General features: G+C 47.4%; 1 protein-coding gene across 1 annotated transcript in view; it reads right to left on the bottom strand.

The window, feature by feature from the left end:
- The window catches only part of CLMP (CXADR like membrane protein), a 116,339-nt gene extending 113,329 nt beyond the window's left edge, over positions 1-3,010 (bottom strand). The window contains exons 1-2 of the mRNA XM_003253305.4: positions 2,996-3,010; positions 2,476-2,789 (exon numbers count right to left, since the gene is read on the bottom strand). Coding sequence (XP_003253353.1) covers positions 2,476-2,503 — 28 coding nt within the window. The 5' untranslated portion in view covers positions 2,504-2,789; positions 2,996-3,010. The remainder of the gene's footprint in view (positions 1-2,475; positions 2,790-2,995) is intronic.
- Positions 3,011-17,076: the final 14,066 nt, after the last annotated feature.

Below are 17,076 nucleotides of genomic sequence, written 5' to 3'. Positions count from 1 at the left end.
CCAGTGGCCTCACAGGGTTACTTGGGTAGCAGTGTGCAAGATGGAGGAGAGAGGACAGGCAGGACAGGAATGTGGCAGCTAATATAGTTGTCCAGGAGAGAAGTTAAGGTGGCACAATGAGAACCGGAACGTTAGGGGAGTAGGGCAGGATAGTGGGTCAGAAGAGGGGCTGAGCCAGAGCCCCTTCTCTCTTCTCCATGGGGCTCAGAGCACTACTTGTTCATTCACATCAGAGAGGTGGGTTATTTGACCTCACTCATTGGCAGGTCCAGGAAACACGGAGTCAACTGTCCCACGGTTCAGACGATGAACACTCTCCACCCTCCCAGCCGTTGTTTGATACTATGCAATCCTTAGAAAAAGAGAGGCCAAAAATCATGCCAGCCATGATCAGAAGCAGCCCTGGAACTGCCCCTTTAAAGGACCAGTATGATGATTTCAGGATTCAGACAACTTGGTGTGTTTTCTTTCTGGCTTTGCTGAACAGTGTCCGAGCATTCCATGGCTCCAAACCATTTCTTAAATAAGGACAGGGGCTCAAAAAGTGCGAATTTTGTTTCCCTTTCCCAGACCTCTCTCCTATAGGTCACGCTGACATCTTACATTCTGTGAAGAGGATGGTGAGATCAAAGAGCCAGCCAGGTGTGGTAGAGGGTAAGCGCTTTGAGAATCTCTGCAGCCACAGGAGGCTGTAAAGTAATGTGCTTTAGCAAGCTCTCTCTGGAAGCAGGCAGCCTGCACTGAAATTCCATCTCTCCTAATTATGAGTGTGTGGCCTTGAGCAAGTTACCTGGCCTTTTTACACCTTGGTTTCTTCATCTGTAAAATGAGGGTAGCCAACAAGGATGACTGGGCAGCCAATAGGCTTGGTGTGAAGAACAAATGAATTACCAAGATAGTACATATAACGTGTTCATATACCAAGGACTATTAGCTGTTTTTAATAAGGGAACTCTGAAGTTTCATTCTACTAAATATCTGGTGATTGGCAACCTAGTGGTAGAGTCCAGTAAAGGGAATAAAGGTGCCATCCAGCTGCGCCAGATGTGCACAGGAACAGTATTGCAACATTTGGTTAAGTCTAAAAGAGTTTAGAAAATAACCCCTCCCCACCTGCCCTACTTGAGCAATAGTTTGGCTCAGCCCACCTCTTTCATTTCTCTAACTTAAGTGATTATCAGCCTGAGGCTGGCCAAGATGGGTATGCTATAGTCTAATTGGTTTGTAAAGTTTCAAAAAAGACAGAGAAGTCTAACCACGTATTTCAGGGTTTGGTGGTTCTTCTAGACACCAGCCTCCTTCAAACCTCTGGTGTTGTAGGCTAGAAGGGACTTAGGAACCATCTAGTATTCTCTTTCCAGAGCTAAAGACGTGGAAGCCCTGGATAAGGAGTAAGTTGTCTGAGGCCACCCAGCTAGTCAGTTCAAAACCAGGACCAGTTCTCCCGTGGCCTGGTGTTCAGGGTAGTGCTCACTCTTGACCACTGGCTGGCTCTTTGATTTTCTGATCTCCAGCTAACTGTGGGGCCTGTGTGAGTGGATCCCATGCTTCAGGGTGCATAGTATGATGTGCCCTTGGCTCTCCCTGCCTGCCTTTCCTGCCCTGGCCCCTCAGACATTCCTAGTCACTCTGGTGGGCTCCTACCACCCACGTCCCTGATGTGCTCTCCTGCAAACCTGCCTCTGCCTAAGGGCCTCTGAGGCCCCAAGAGTCCTGCCTGGGGGACCCCAGGAAGGGACGCTCAGGAGGACTCTTCCCTTTGCTCTGGAGCCTGTTTCAGGAAAAAGTGGTGCTTGCTCTATTTCCCTCTGTTCTGGTTCCTCTGCTCCGTTTTTTCCAAGTCTTCTTCACTCTCTGTGCTCGGTCTCCCCCAGCCTTGCTCTTCTGTTTTACATTCCTGTTCTCCTCTTTTTCTCTCTCCCTCCCAACCCTTCTCCTTTCCCCTTTTCCTTCCTTCCCTGTGTGACTGGGGGCATTTGCATCTTCCCGGTGCTCCTGGGGCCCTGCCCTTTTTCCCTCTCCCCTTTCCTCTCCAACCCTGCCTATCCGCCACTCTGCTCACCCTTTAACACATCTGTTTCTAATCTGAGCCTCCGAGGCGTCTGTTTCAAACAACAACAAAAAACCCCCACCCTCAGGAACCTGGCACAAAAATTCCTGGATAAACCTTCCCTCCACCAATTCTCCACTTTTCCCAGACACACCAGAAACTAAACACCGCCCTAAAGAGGACCCTGCACATCAAACGGTTCCCCCAAGCCTCCTCAAGGGCCCAGATGTGCGAGACAATCTTGATGGCCGACTGGGCGGCCCTCGGTTGCCAGATGTGCTCCTCCGTGGCCAGGAGGCAGGAACGGAAAAGCCGGCTGACTCCAGGGGCTGCAGGGACACCCGGTCAGAACCAGCGTCTTTCCCGGACGCAGGGCTGCGTTTGCCCACCGCCATCCAAACTCCCGCCCTCCCAGAGGCACTCACCTAGCAAGAGGAGAAGGAGGAGGGACATCCCGATCCTCGGACGCGGGCTCTTCCCCGCTCAGCCGCTGCCTGGCTCCGGGGCGGCCGGGCGCCTCCGACGGACCTCGGGCGAGCTGGGCGCGGCGCCTCGGGGTGCGCGCGAGGTGGCTGCAGCCATGTGCCGGGCGGGAGCCGGCCCCGCGCCCCGCGCCCCCGGGGGCAGATGGGCTCCCGGCGCTCGCCCCACCAGCTGGCGCCCTGACGGGAGCCGGGACCAGGGTCAGGGAGGGAAACGCGAGGCGGAAAGGCGCTACCGCTTCGCGGAACACTTTTCCCTGTTTGGAAAGAAAAAGGAGTGAAGAAAGAGAGAGGGAAAAAAAAAATTCAGCTGGAACCACATGGTTGCCTCCTACCGCAGCCCCTCCCTCTCTCTGGCTGTTCCCTCCTTCCCTCCCTCCCTCCCGCGCGGCGTTTGGGGTTAGCGGTGGGGGCCGGTCGAGGAGATGCGTGAGCTGGCCGGGCAGGGAGGGCCGGGGGAGACCTGGGGCCGTGCAGAGGCGGGTGGGTTGAGAGGCGCCGGGCGTAGGATTGATTCTTTGCAGGAGGCATTGGTGACACCTCGGCTGAGAGCCCGTGGACGAGGCCTTGTCCCTTCCTAGAGCTCTGCTCTCACTTTGTCCTTCTCTCCACTTCTCTCTCGCTTCTTTTTTACTCTCGTTTCTCTCTGCTTCCATGTTTCTCACAAATCTGGCGTTTCTCTCTTCCATCTCTTCCTCTCCAGGTCTTATTCGCATTCTTGCCTCTCTCTCCTCGTCTCCTCATGCCCTCTCCCCTCTGTCCCCTGCCCTCTTCTCGCCTCTCTTGTCCCTCCCCGTCTGGTTCTGTTAGTGTGAAGCCACCAGACTGACCAGGCCGACGGCGGGGCGCGGAGGTAGGCGCGAAGGCAGCCAGCGCCCGGCCGATCAGGGCTCTCCCCACCGACTGCCTGCTTTGGCACCCGGCGACCCCCCTTGGCCTGGCTTTCCTGGGGCCTTTCGCGTTCGCTCGCTTTCTACTGTCGGCATTTGCAGCAGCGCTCCCTCAGATCCCAAGCAGAGCTAAGCTAGCCAGCACCCAGGGGAAGGGGACCCACAGCTCCGTGGAAAGAGGTCTATCGAGATGCTTTGCAGCAAAGTGCTCTGCACGTGGCCCTGGCCAAAATGTGCACCACCCCCTTTCAGAAAGAACAGAAGGCAGAGGGAGCAGAATCCCCCTGGTGCCAGGGCCTGCGCGCCCGGGCTCCGGAAACTCGGCCCAGGAGGCTCGCGGAGGGCAAGGAGGCTGGCGGCCGGACCCGGGCGGACCGTGGGTTCAGCGGAGCCGAGCAGCCCCGCCTCAGGGTCGGCCCCTGGGAGTCTGCCCTTCACTGCCCTGCTGCTCAGCGGCAGCGGGAGGCAGCGAGACTAAGAAAGAGCAGTGAGGGTGGCGCTCAGACCTCAGCTGCCTGGACCTCCTGCCCTGACCTTGTGCCCAGGGCCTCTCAGAAACTCTGGTCCCAGTCTCTGAATGTCCCTGGAGGGCTTCTCCCTCAGCTGCCCAGAGGCATGATGACGCAATCGCTCACCTTCGGCCTCGCCAGAGCCCAAGTTGGAAGCTGGGGCCAGCGCTCTTGAGAAGAAAGATGAACCCCGCCAGGGCCGGTGGGCTGCCGAGTCACACGTTTGCAATGAAACGCAAATGTGTAATAAAGACCCGTCCCATTTCGCAGACTAGGAAAGCAAAGGCCTGGAGAGGTTATGGAAGTTTCCAAGGTCACTCAGAGGATTCGCAAAAGCAGGGGCTGTTCCTAGGGCTCGCGGATCAGCTGGGGCATTGCTTTAGAATTGCAGCATTTCTCCACTCACTCCCTCACCCCTTCCATACCGATGTGTTAGGCATCCACACTATGCCAGGTGCTTTTTTAGGTGTGAGGTCACAAAGTGAGTAGAATTTGGAAGTTGACATTTAACAAAATCTGGGAGGAGTATGTCATGAACACCAACTATGGGCCCAGAATCATGTTATTGACCTTTTTATATCATTCTTGTTATACGGCTAAGGGATAGTCATTGAAAAAAATCACCATCCCTTAGCATAAATAGGAAGACAAGGAAACTGTAACTTAGGCCTAAATATCTTCCTTAGATCACAAAATATTAAAATGCTTCTATTCCAATATTAATATTCTAATATTAAAATTTTTTTTTATATTGAGAAGTGTTTAAAAGGTCTCTTTGACTCCGAAGTAACTTTATTCCCCATTTTATACTAATTGTCTAATAGGGGAAATAGATACATTCACAACTATAATTTGTAAATGAATATGTTGAAAAAACAATCTTTTCATTTTTCTTTTCTTTTTTCTTTTTTTTTTTTGAGACAGAGCCTCACTACATCACCCAGGTTCACTGCAACCTCTGCCTCCTGGGTGCAAGTGACCCTCCCACCTCATCTTTCCAAGTAGCTGAGACTACAGGCTCACACCATCATGCCCGGCTAATATTTGTATTTTTTGTAGAGATTGGGTTTCGCTGTGTTGCCCAGGCTGGTCTCAAACTCCTGGGCTCAAGCAATTCACCTGACTCGGCCCCCCAAAGTGCTGGGATTACAGGCATGAGCCACCATCCCCAGCCAAAAACAGTGATTCTTAAAGGCTGGAGAAAGTGGCAGAAAAACTACATACAGAAGGTAACTTTGTTGTTTCTGCTTTATGATTCAAAAATTTTTTTTGACATTTTGGGCTTACAAAAAAGTTGGAAATAGTACAAAAATTCTTCACCCAGATTCCCCTTTTTTATTTCTCTGTAGAGGTGGGGTTTTTGCACAAGTTTTAAAGCCCCATCTCCACCCCACCACTGCTGGTGGCCTTTCTCAAGAATTTAGTAATGCCAGTGCTGTTTATTGCTTGAGGGCTGGTGTGCGCATGAAGACAGATGTGTGTGGGTGTAGGCAGATATGTGTTTAAACTCAGTCGCTCAAGCCGAAGGTAACAGGAGCCTTTGGCTCTAGGTCATTAGTCACCAGCACAGGAAATGATTAGACTGAGATTGGGTCACAAGCACTCAATTTTCCCAGCCCCAAGTCTTGTAGCCAATATGGCACATATTTTTTGGAAGAGGATCTTTGGGTCTCTAAATCTGAAACCTCTTTTCTATTGGCATGGGTCTCTGGGCAGGAAGAGCAGAGAGAGAGTGCTTCTGCGATGGTTTGGAACTCACATCCCCACCCCTTCCAGTGCTGGGCCCCGCTCTGGGCTGGGTGCCTGGGAGGATCCCAAGATTATGAGACAGTCCTTACCCTGAATGGACCTCTCAGTTCAGAGGGAGAAAAAACACCAACATGGGAAATGTTTCAACAACAATACAAGAAAGTTAGTTAAATGCCACAGTAAATTATCCTGACAATAAAAAACAGTGGGAATTCCAAGAAAGGAAGGAGCACCTTAGGCTGGGGTAATTGCAGAGGAGAGCAATGATGGAACCAGCCCTTGGGGGATGAACAGAATTTCATTAGAAGAGAGGAGCTGGGGAGGGCCATGAGTGGGGCATTCCTGGACAAAGACATGGAGTTAGGGATAGCTTTGGCATATTGAGGGGCCTTAAATGAAATGAAATGCTTGAAATAAAAATTGTTGTTGAAGCAAAATGCCCTGGGGGGCAAAATTGTGACAAGTTCTGAAAGTGAGGCAAAGGATTCTAGAACCCGTTCTGCAATATCTCTTCCAGGCTCTTTGAAACAAATTTAAGAAAAATCACCTTGATGAGAACCATATTTTAGGAAGTGGAAATTGGCAGCTTCTGCCCAGAGGTGACTCCAACGGTTGGCCAGGGTGGAGAACCTTCGCGACGGTTTCATATCTATCAAGCTGCCTTTGTCTCAATATTTTGTAGAGTGATATACATATGCAGCTTCAAGACACTTCCCTTGTCCTTCCCAACTTCTGGGGAGCCAAAGAGTACCACCTTAAACCTCTCCTTTACAGGAATTCTAGAGCCATCAACGGGAGTGTATGATGCATTGGAAAAGAAACCAGAAGGACAGGAACTGTTTAGGACCTATTGCATTAAATAGGCAGATAAGATGAGGGTAGTGAAACAGTGTAGAAAACATTGGGAAGAAAGATTAGACAGGGTTAAGTACATAACAATCACTGTGGGTGAAAGGAGTGGAAGAGAAAAGAGGCACCAAATCTGAGTATAAATGACTGAATACATTGTTACATATGCCAAGATTGATACTGACCATTTATCTACCTCCTGGTATATTCCAGAGATTATAAGCATGACTAATAGGTATCACATTATCATACTACAATGAAGAAACTAAGGTTAAGGTTTAGCAAGATTAAATAAATTGCATGTCATCCTATGGTTAGTAAATGATTGAAGCAGGATATAAAGTCAGGAGATTCAAACCTTTTACACCTCACTGTCTTTTGATAGTACTGCTGACAACTAGGGAAGTTGGGTAAGTTAACTTGTTAGGAATGGAAGGATAAGTTACCCAATTACTTGGAGATATGGTAACTGAAGAGCTGATAAATCATCATCCGTCCATCCATCCCTCCATCCATCTTTCTATTCTTTCTTTCAATCAATAATTCAGCAAATCTTTGTTAAACACCTACTATATGCCAAACACTGGAAAATCAATGGTGAGCAAAGGAAAAGTTGTCCTTGTCCTGCAGAAGCTTCTGGTGAGTTAAGGGAAATGAACAACCAATAAGCAATGACAACGTGGAGTGAGAAACGCTCTGCTCGGAGAAGAGCGGAGTGCTGTGGAGATCGCAGCAGGACCTTACACCTAGTGTAGGAGATGCCAAAAAGACATCTGGGAGAAAAGTGCTGTGAACTGAGGTGGAGATGGAGGCCTGTGCTCTTCTCTCATCTCATACCTGGGAACCATGGACCGTGAAGTTTTTTTTTTTTTTTTTTTGAGACAGAGTTTTGCTTTGTTGCCCAGGCTGGAGTGCATTGGCACAATCTCGGCTCACTGCAACCCCCGCTTGCTGGGTTCAAGCAATTCTTGTGCCTCAGCCTCCTGAGTAGCTGGGATTACAGGCACCTGCCACCATGCCCAGCTGATTTTTTTGTATTTTAGTAGAGATGGGGTTTCTCCATGTTGCCCAGGCTGGTCTTGAACTCCTGAGCTCAGGCAATCTGCCTGTCTCGGTCTCCCAAAGTGCTAGGATTACAGGCATGAGCCACTGCGCCTGGCTGTGGTCCATGCCTTTTAATCTTTTGGAGGTCCAGAATCCACCGTTTGAGGTCCAGACCCGTCCTTACAGATGATACAAGCTCATGAGGACACTTAGGAGAAGGCAGCTATGGAATGATGGAAAGGGTTCCAGGTGAAAAGGCAGAAAGTCTGGGCTTCCAGTAGTTCTGAATAGGTCCCTTGACTTCACTGAGCCTTTCTTTCTTCTGAGCCCAATACCGGTGGGAGGAAGAAATGGAATTATAATATGATAGAGGCGTCTGCTGCAGTGTCTCGTACATAGGAGGCTCAGTAAATATTTGTTCCAACTAAAACTAAAGTTGAGTTCGTAGGATTCCATTCCCTGCAGTAAAAGAGCCAATTTCTGTCTCATTTCCTTTTTTCTATTAAAACAAGGTTATCTTTATATAGTCTTTCCTGTCCCGCAAGGATGCTTCTTGGCTTGGCTATTCAGTGTGTTATTTCTCTTATGGCTGGACAGTAAGAGGCCCCAGCTGGCTTTCAGGGTCTTGACTGGACAACTTTTTTTTAAGACTGTGACTGAGAACCCTGTGTGCTAATAGAGTGTAAGGCACACGTTGTACAGTGACAGTCCCAAGCACTAATCTATGTGGTCAGCGGAGGCGGCAGGGACTTTGTGGGGTTGATGTTTCCTGCAGGACATTTGACGGTGAAGAAAAGATCTCAGCTTCCATCTTCCCGCCAGCACTCAGGATGCATAGACCCATCCCTCCAGCCCCGCAGGCCTTCCAGGAGGCCAGTGGAAGGCTAAAGAGTCAAGACAAAAAGCAGAGAAGGTGTCTGTAGCTCCTGCAGAGCCTAAGGCTTCACAATAGGATGGTGCTGTGTGTACGAGCTTCATGCCTGGCATCAGCTAGGTCTGGGCTTTTCCAGGTTCTCCCACATGCTACTTTTCATTCCTGCTAAAGTTACACCGGCAGAGGTGGTTCTGGAGGAAGACACGCTGATCTTGAATTCTGGCCACTCTCCTGACTGTGCCTAACTTGGGTGTATTTCTTAACCTCAGCCTACGTTATTTCATCTGTAAGATTTCTCATATGGTTGTTGAGAAGATAACAGGAGACTATATAAAAAAAACACCTGGTAATCTCAGCACTTTAGGAGACCAAGGCGGGTGGATCATGAGGTCAGGAGATTGAGACCATCCTGGCCAACACAGTGAAACCCCGTCTCTACTAAAAATACAAAAAATTAGCTGGGCGTGGTGGCACGCACCTGTAATCTCAGCTACTCAGGTGGCTGAGGTGGGAGAATCGCTTGAACCCGGGAGGCAGAGGTTGCAGTGAGCCGAGATTGCACCACTGCATTCCAGCCTGGGCGACAAAGCGAGACTCCATCTAAAAAAAAAAAAAAGAAAGAAGAAAGAAAGAAAGAAAGAAAGAAAGAAAGAAAGAAAGAAAGAAAGAAAGAAAAAAGCACCTAGTATAGGGCAGGCACATTGTTGCTCAGCAAATGATGCCCTTCTCTCTTCCCCCGTAAATAATGCAAGAAAATATGCCATGACTCCAGGATACATTGTAACCAGATCTTCAGGGGTCCTTTCACCTCTCAGAGAGAGGGGACGATAGCTCTCCTTCCTTTAGGTGGGGAATTGAAGTCTAGTGACTTCCTTAGAAACACACAGCAAAAGGAGTGGTAAAAAATGTTTTCGTGCTCTCTCCTCCCTCACATTGGTCCCCAACTCTGGGTTGAGATCAAAAGCAGGCTTTTCTTTGGCTAATGATACTCAGAATTGCCCACTAGACAAGCTGTCTTCATAAGGGAGCCAAATGAGACAGGAATAAGAACAGGCAATACATTTCAGATTGTTAGATGAAGGGGATATCAGAGACATCCGATCTAACCTCCATATTTTACAGAAAAGGACACAAGTGCAGAGAGGAATGGCAACGTGGCTAGGGCCACCTAGCTAGTTGGTAGCACAAAAGGTATAAGAACCCCAGCCTGACTCTTCGTTCATCGCTCTTGCCACTGTCTTGTGCTGACCTGCTGTGATCCTGAGCAACCTCTCCCCAGAGGGAGAAGCCATCAGGTTGGTGACCCGACGCATGCCTGGCTTCATTCTCTAGCCAGACACCTTGTGATGTTTCTGAAAACCCAGCAGCATATTTCCCTTTGTTGACATGTAAGCACATGGTAGAGAACACAGACCACCAAACTACAGACAGGAATCTTCCTATTTTCCCAGCTGGACAAGGGCAGCTAGCTGTCCTCAGCTAGCATAAGCGATCCTGTCCTTTTCATTCATTCAGCCTCAAAAATGTGTCTCCAGCCTGTAAGTCTGCATTTGTTCCACCTCTGTGCAGCTGCTGTGTCCACTATCAAGCTGGGCAGGACCTTAGAGTTCCTTTTGGTGTAACTTCCTCACTTTGTAGACTGAATCCCAGCCAGGAGATGTGCTATCTCTGGGTCAAACTCAAGTTAGAGACAGAGTCAAGCTGGAAACCAGGTTGCCTAGCGACCAGCTCCCTTCTCCTTCTGGAGTGTGGAAGATTACCACACAGAGTGACCCTGCCTCTTCCTAAAAGGTCAGGAATGAGAAGAAAAAAACTCACGGTGTCTGCTGGCAGAAACAGGTGGGACAGGGCCCAGGGAAGAGCTGAGATTTTATTTTTATTTATTTTATTTATTTATTTATTTTTAGTATTGGATGAGACTCAGTAGAAGCCATAAAATAAAACTAAGAAGAATCTATGCAAGGCCTCATTATGCCACTGGTGTCCTGCCTGCGGGGAACTCATTTATTTTGTGGCTGAGATGCTGGGAGCTGTCAGCAGCTGCTTGCAGCTGCTCAGTGACAAGACTGATGGCAGCGATGGCCAGGCTGAGGAGATGGGAGGGGAGGAGAAGCATCCTCCGTCTTCCCACCCACCACAGGCACGCGCACAGATGCGTGACATACACTCAGAACAGTCTTGCAGCCTCTTGCATTGACGTGCACCTTTCCTGATGACACTGTCCCAGGAGGTGGAGTGGGGGGTCTGCCAGCCATGGCCTGAAACCAGTGTCCAAGAGGCAGTGGAGGATGCTGGATAGAGCATGAGGGGCAGCATCAGGAGACCAGGATGGAACCTCTCCCATACTGTCACCTACTGAGTCAGCTTGAATAAATGATGAACCTCTCTGCGTCTCAGTTATGTATCTGGAGAAAATAGGGAAGCTAGTGCTTTGTCAACTAAGGTTCTTTATGAATGTGAGGTAAGCATGATAAAGGAATGTAGATTGCAGGAATTGGCAGGACCTGACTTGAGTCGGTCATGCTTCTCTGTAACCCATGTTGTAGAGAATCCATTTCAAACTGGTGTGGAGCCCCATGACAGACACAGCAGACACAGAGGGAACAGGAGCTGGGTTCAAGACTCGTGGTGGGGCCTCTCCCCTGACTTCCCGGAGGATGTGCCCAGCACAAAGACAGATCCGAAAGACACTGTTCATTGGCTCACTCAGCCCTGTTCCTAATACCCTCTCTTGCCTACCTCCACCATAGAAGCTAAAAGGTCAAACATCTGCTTTCCAGGCCTCCTTTGCCCCCAGGGAAGGCCATGTGACAGGATTCTAGCCAATGAGTCTTATCAATGGATAAGAGAAGTCAGCTAGGGAGCTTAGGGGGAGTATTTGCTTTATACTTCATGCAAACCAGAACTGGATTTAGTCTCTAAAGGCTAATTTTCTTAGGATATACAATGCACTCTTAAATAACCATAAATCTAAGACAAAACACAGGCATTGCCCTGATAAAGGCACAGGTGAAGAGCTATTGAATTTCAAGGATAACTATTTCTTCCTATGTAGCGATCAGGGACTGCTTCACGGAGGAGGGGGCATTTGAGGTTGATACGACTTGAATATCCAAGGCTGAGAGATTCGGACATGATTCCCAGTCCCAATCTCAGATGCCCTGAGCTCCTTCACTCTTCCAAACCGCATTATGGGGAATCTGATGATTCTTGCCAGGTGATGTAATAACTCTGGAGATGATCAGATATCATCCGCCTCTTAATTACAGAGCACCATCTTCTGAAGCCCTTTAAAGATACAGTCTAACTCATGCCTCTGAATGAGCAGAGATGGATAAAGAAGCCACCTCATAGACACACAGGAACTTCCCAAAGTTCGAGAATTGTTTGAAAAGAGAAACTGCTGATCCTCTCAGCCATGTAATCCTTCTTGGAACACTCCCTCATCTTCACCCAAGTAGACCCGCACACCTACCCTCCAGGTGTGGTGGGAGATACCTTTATGTAACATGAATCTGTATGATGAATTCTTGCTCATATTGAAGACATGAAATTCCTATGAGTAGGATATGTACTTTGAGTTCATTATCCCTAAAAGCAAGTTATGGATATGCTCAAGTTCTCTGAGTGCTTTCTCTGGAGACCAGTGGCACGCTTCGGTGAGATTTGTGCCTGGGGTTGGGGCTGGCATGTCAAGTAGAAGCTAACCTGGTTTCACTAGGATTTTTTTTTTTCTTTTTGTCTTTTTTCTTTTCTTTTTTTTTTTTTTTTTTTTTTGAGACAGAGTCTTACTCTGTCACCCAGGCTGGAGTGCAGTGGCATGATTTCAGCACACTGCAACCTCTGCCTCCTGGGTTCAAGCAATTCTCCTGTCTCAGCCTCCTGAGTAGCTGGGACTACAGGTGCCCACCACCACACCTGGCTAATTTTTTCATATTTTTAGTGGAGACGGGGTTTTACCACATTGGTCAAACTCCTGACCTCAGGTAACCCACCAGCCTTGAGCTCCCAATGTACTGGGATTACAGGTGTGAGCCACCACACCTGGCCCACTAGGACTATTTTCTAACTGATCTGAATGAACCAACTTGGATAACCTCATGTTTAAAAAACATTCATTTATATACCCACCAGGATTGCATATATATATATATATATATATATATATATATATATATGGAGAGAGAGAGAGAGAGAGTAACAAATGTTAGCAAGGCTGTGGAAAATCTAGGACCCTTGTGTACCTTTGGTGGAAATGTAAAATTTGTAGGCACTATGAAAAACAGTAGTACAGGGATTCCTTAAAATATTAAAAATAGAATCACTGTATGAGTCAAAAATTCTATATTTTGGTATATACCCAAAAGAATTGAAATCAGGGTCCCAGAGAAATATTTGTTCATCCATGTTTATTGCAGCACTATTCACAATAGCCAAAAGGTGGAGGCAACCCAAGTGGCCGTATACTGATAAATGAATAGCCAACATGTGGTATGTCTTTACAATGGGATATTCTCAGCCTTAAAAAGGAAGAAAATTCTGATACATGCTACAACATGGCTGAACTTTGAAGATGTTATACTAAGTGACATGAGCCAGTCATGAAAGGACAAATACTGTATAATTCCACTTATATGAGTTACCCAGAGTAGTCAAATTCACAGAGTTGAATGACGGTTTCCAGGGGCTGAGAGGAGGGGCCTGGGGAGTTATTATTTAAAGAGTACAGAGTCTCAGTTTGAGAAGATGAAGAAGTTCTAGAGAGATGGTGGTGACAGTTGCACAATAATGAGTGTACTTGATGCCTGTCAACTGTACATTTAAAACTCATTAAAGTGCGGCTGGGCACGGTGGCTCACACCTATAATCCCAGCACTTTGGGAGATTGAGGTGGGCAGATTATGAGGTCAGGAATTCAAGACCAGACTGGCCAACATGGTGAAAATCCGTCTTACTACAAATACAAAAATTAGCAGGGTATAGTGTGTGCCTGGATTTGCAGCTACTGGAGAGGCTAAGGCAGAGAACTGCTTGAATCTGGGAGGCAGATGTTGCAGTGAGCTGAGATTGCACCACTGCACTCCAGCCTGGGTGACAGAGCGTGACTCTGTCTAGAAAAAAAAATAAAAAAATGATTAAAGTGTTAAATTTTACATCATGTGTATTTTACCACAAAAAATTATCTATAGCATCACTTTATTTTAGAAAAAAACCTGTTTCTAAACTCTCCAGCTCAGATGTGATCTCTTTTATATTTTGGGGGATTATCATAATGGAATTAAAAGAGCTAGGTTTACAGTCAGAAAACCCAGATTGAAGTCTCAGTTCTGTTGCTTGTTGGCTGTTTGATCTTGTTCTTATTGAACTTCATTTTCCTTGTCTTTGGTCAAGTATTATGATATCTATTTTCGCTCCTTCACCGGGTGGATGTGAAGATCCAATTAGATAATTTATGTGAATGTGCTTAGCAAACCACAGAACACTAAACAAATATAGAAATTTTTTCGAGAAGATAATGAGGTTCTCTCTGGGACCTATTGTAATATTTTCCAGCTTTTCTTGCCAAGAAGTTCCTTCTATCACACCTAAATTCCGTCGAACACAACTTCAGCCAGCTTGGAAATAGCCTTTATGTTGGGACACTTCCAAATCCTAGGTTTAGAGGTTCTTCCATCTGGCAGGTGTCAAAGAAGACAACAGGAACCATTAGCAGAACCATTTGGAACTGCAAACTCTTTGGGCCAAGGACAGACTTCTTCTCCAGGTCTGGTTTGGTTTGCAAATTCCTGGCTGTCATAGCAACCTGAAAAGCAAAGGAAGACTGTTTAGTGTCGTCTTTGCAGCCTAGGCTTGGAATGCGCTCAGGTTGGCCCAGTAAACAGTGTTCACTGGTAACCACTCTGTGTCTCTCCCTCTGGGCCCAGGGATGCGTGAGGCAGGGAGCTCACCAGGCTCAAGTCATCTGGCCTCACAACCCTAGTGTCACTCGGCTCCCCTCTGCTGCTCTGTCTCCCAGTGGCTCTGCCAGATCTAACATGGGGAGGAAATTTCCAGAAGAGACCTATTGGGAGATGGAGTCAACTCCACAGTGGAAGCAAATGCCTGCCTCCCACATGAAGATGTGTGAAGATGACTTGGGGAGGGGGAGCCGACAGCATTTCCATGGTAACCTCAAGCATCCCTGTGAAGTCATCATTGCGCTCTTCTGACCTATTCAAACCCTGGCAACCAGAGCTGTTTCTCTCTAGGGATTGAGTTCAAGATCTAAAAATGTGAAAGACCTAAACTGAAATGAATAAGCACCTCACTTGCTAAGAAGTAGGTCTACAAAGACATGTGATGTCATGTTCATTAATCGTTACACTGATTGTTATAAGATTTTTACACATTCGACAACAATTTACAGGCGAGTTTTTTTCTCATTGCAAGAATTCCTGATTATGCACAGCGATTGCTGAGAAATCATTGTTGGGCCAAATTTCAAAAGTAAAATTATGAAAAATACTGCAGTATTTTTATAGTTAAAAAAAGGGATTGGGTGTATTTTAATATGCTTAATATGATGTGTGGGGGCTCAAAGGACCATGAAGTCCTCAAAATGTCCATGCTTGTTGCTTGTAAGTTTGTTTTTTTCCTCCCTCCCCTCTTTTCCCTCCCTCCCTTCCTTCCTCCCTTCCTTTCTTTCTTCTTTCCTTCTTTCTCTTTCCTACCCTCCCATAATTTCTCAATCTCTCTCTCTCTCTCTGCTTTCTGCCTTCCTACTGAGGCGCGGTGGCTCACGCCTGTAATCCTAGCATTCTGGGAGGCAAGGTGAGTGGATCGCTTAAGGCCAGGAGTTTGAGACCAACCTGGCCAACATGGAGAAACTCCTTCTCTACAAAAAATACAAAAATTAGCCAGGTGTGGTGGTACATACCTGTAATCTCAGCTACTCGGGAGGCTGAGGCACGAGAATTGCTTGAACCCGGGAGACAGAAGTTGCAGTGAGTCAAGATCATGCCACTGCACTCCAGCCTCGGTGACAGTGAGACTGTGTCTCAAAAAAAAAAAAAAGAAAGAATAAAGAAACATACCCTAACATGGTCTGGTAAGGGAGCTATGAATATAATCAATAACTTCAGTAAGAACAGTATGGGAGAACTGTCATTAGACAAGTACACTCATCTTGGGGTCCAGGAGCATGAGGTCACATCTGTCAAGAGTGACCATGAAAGTCTTCATGGAGAAGGTGACGTTGAAATTGGGGCATTGAATGATAGGTACAATTTCTGCTCAGAAGTAAGAAGGGGATGGAAGCCCAGTAGACAAAGAAGCTATTAGGAGCTTTTGACATGGGGAGCAACACAGCCAAAGGAAGATTGATTGGATTTACCTGTAAACACCTAAAGGAAAGGAATGGGATTGGAAGTGGGGGAAGAAGGGTTGGGGGAGAGTGGAGAGAAAGGCTGGGGAGGAACTGGAGATGGAAAGTTTATCTGTAAGGCTTTCAGTATTCTAGGTGAGAGGTAAAGAGGCCATGTGCCTAGAAAAAAGAGATGACAAATGTAAATTTTTGAATAGAGAGTAAAGAGATTTTTTTGATTTATTAGAGGGGGGCATAGGAGGTGGTGGAGGATAGAGAGAAGTCAATCATGACTTTGATTTTAAGCCAGGATGACAGGAAGAATTATGGTTCTGGCCAGGCACAGTAAACAGAGCTCTCCCTCCTCTCCATCCCCAACCATCCAACTCTGTTCTCAAAAGGCAATCTCAGCTGGGTGCGGTGGCCCACGCCTGTAATCCCAGCACTTTGGGAGGCTGAGGCAGGCGGATGACTTGAGGTCAGGAGTTTGAGACCAGCCTGGCCATAGTGGGTGTCTGAGGCAGAACGGCAGTTTGAACCAAACTTTAAGAGTGGAGATATTCTTCGAGGTCAGACTGGCTGCCTTAGCAACCTGAGACTGAGCACTGGCCTGCTGCAGGGGTTCCCACACCTGGCAATGCGGAAGTCACAAGGGGAGTCTCAAAATGACACTTTCTTTCTCCCCACACCAAGTCAGCTTCATCATATCCGGCGTAGGGCCTGGACATCTGTTTTTAAAGTTACTCTTCTCCTTCTGGTCTTAGCCATTCATCTATCAGGGAAGAGAGGCTTTTGTCTGCTCGGAATTCGTCCTGGCTGCTGACAGCAAGGCTGATCCTATAGGCGAGAACCTAGTGGTCCTGGTTTTCTTCCTTTACTTTTTTTGGAGTTGGGGGAGAAAGAACTATGTGGGAGGCTGGGCCCCAGTCTGGCAGGAGTTGGGCAGAGAGGTAAAGGCAAGAGTCTGTGGCATGGAGCCTTCTGCAGAGAGGTGATGGTGAAGCTCTGGTCATGGGCAAAGGACAGGGCAGAGCAAAAGAAAGCTGGGCACGAGCCGCATGCATCCCGCTGTGTGGCGATTCTCTGACACTGCCTCTATTTTCAGAGAGAACATGAGAGCAGGGATTCCACGAGAGCAGGGATTTAAAAACAATCTCTCATGGAAAAATTTTAAACCTAAAAGGAAATAGAAAGAATAGTGAAACCTCTGTGTTTCAACTCCTCACTTTGACAATTATCTGCACCAGGCTGATCAGTTTCATCTGCTCCATCTTTATCCGGACCCCC

This window comes from Nomascus leucogenys, chromosome 15 (genome assembly GCF_006542625.1).
Source record: "Nomascus leucogenys isolate Asia chromosome 15, Asia_NLE_v1, whole genome shotgun sequence".
NCBI classification, from domain to species: domain Eukaryota; kingdom Metazoa; phylum Chordata; class Mammalia; order Primates; family Hylobatidae; genus Nomascus; species Nomascus leucogenys.
The sequence above is the reverse complement of the archived record's forward strand: the minus strand, read 5'-3'. Positions and strand labels throughout refer to the sequence as shown.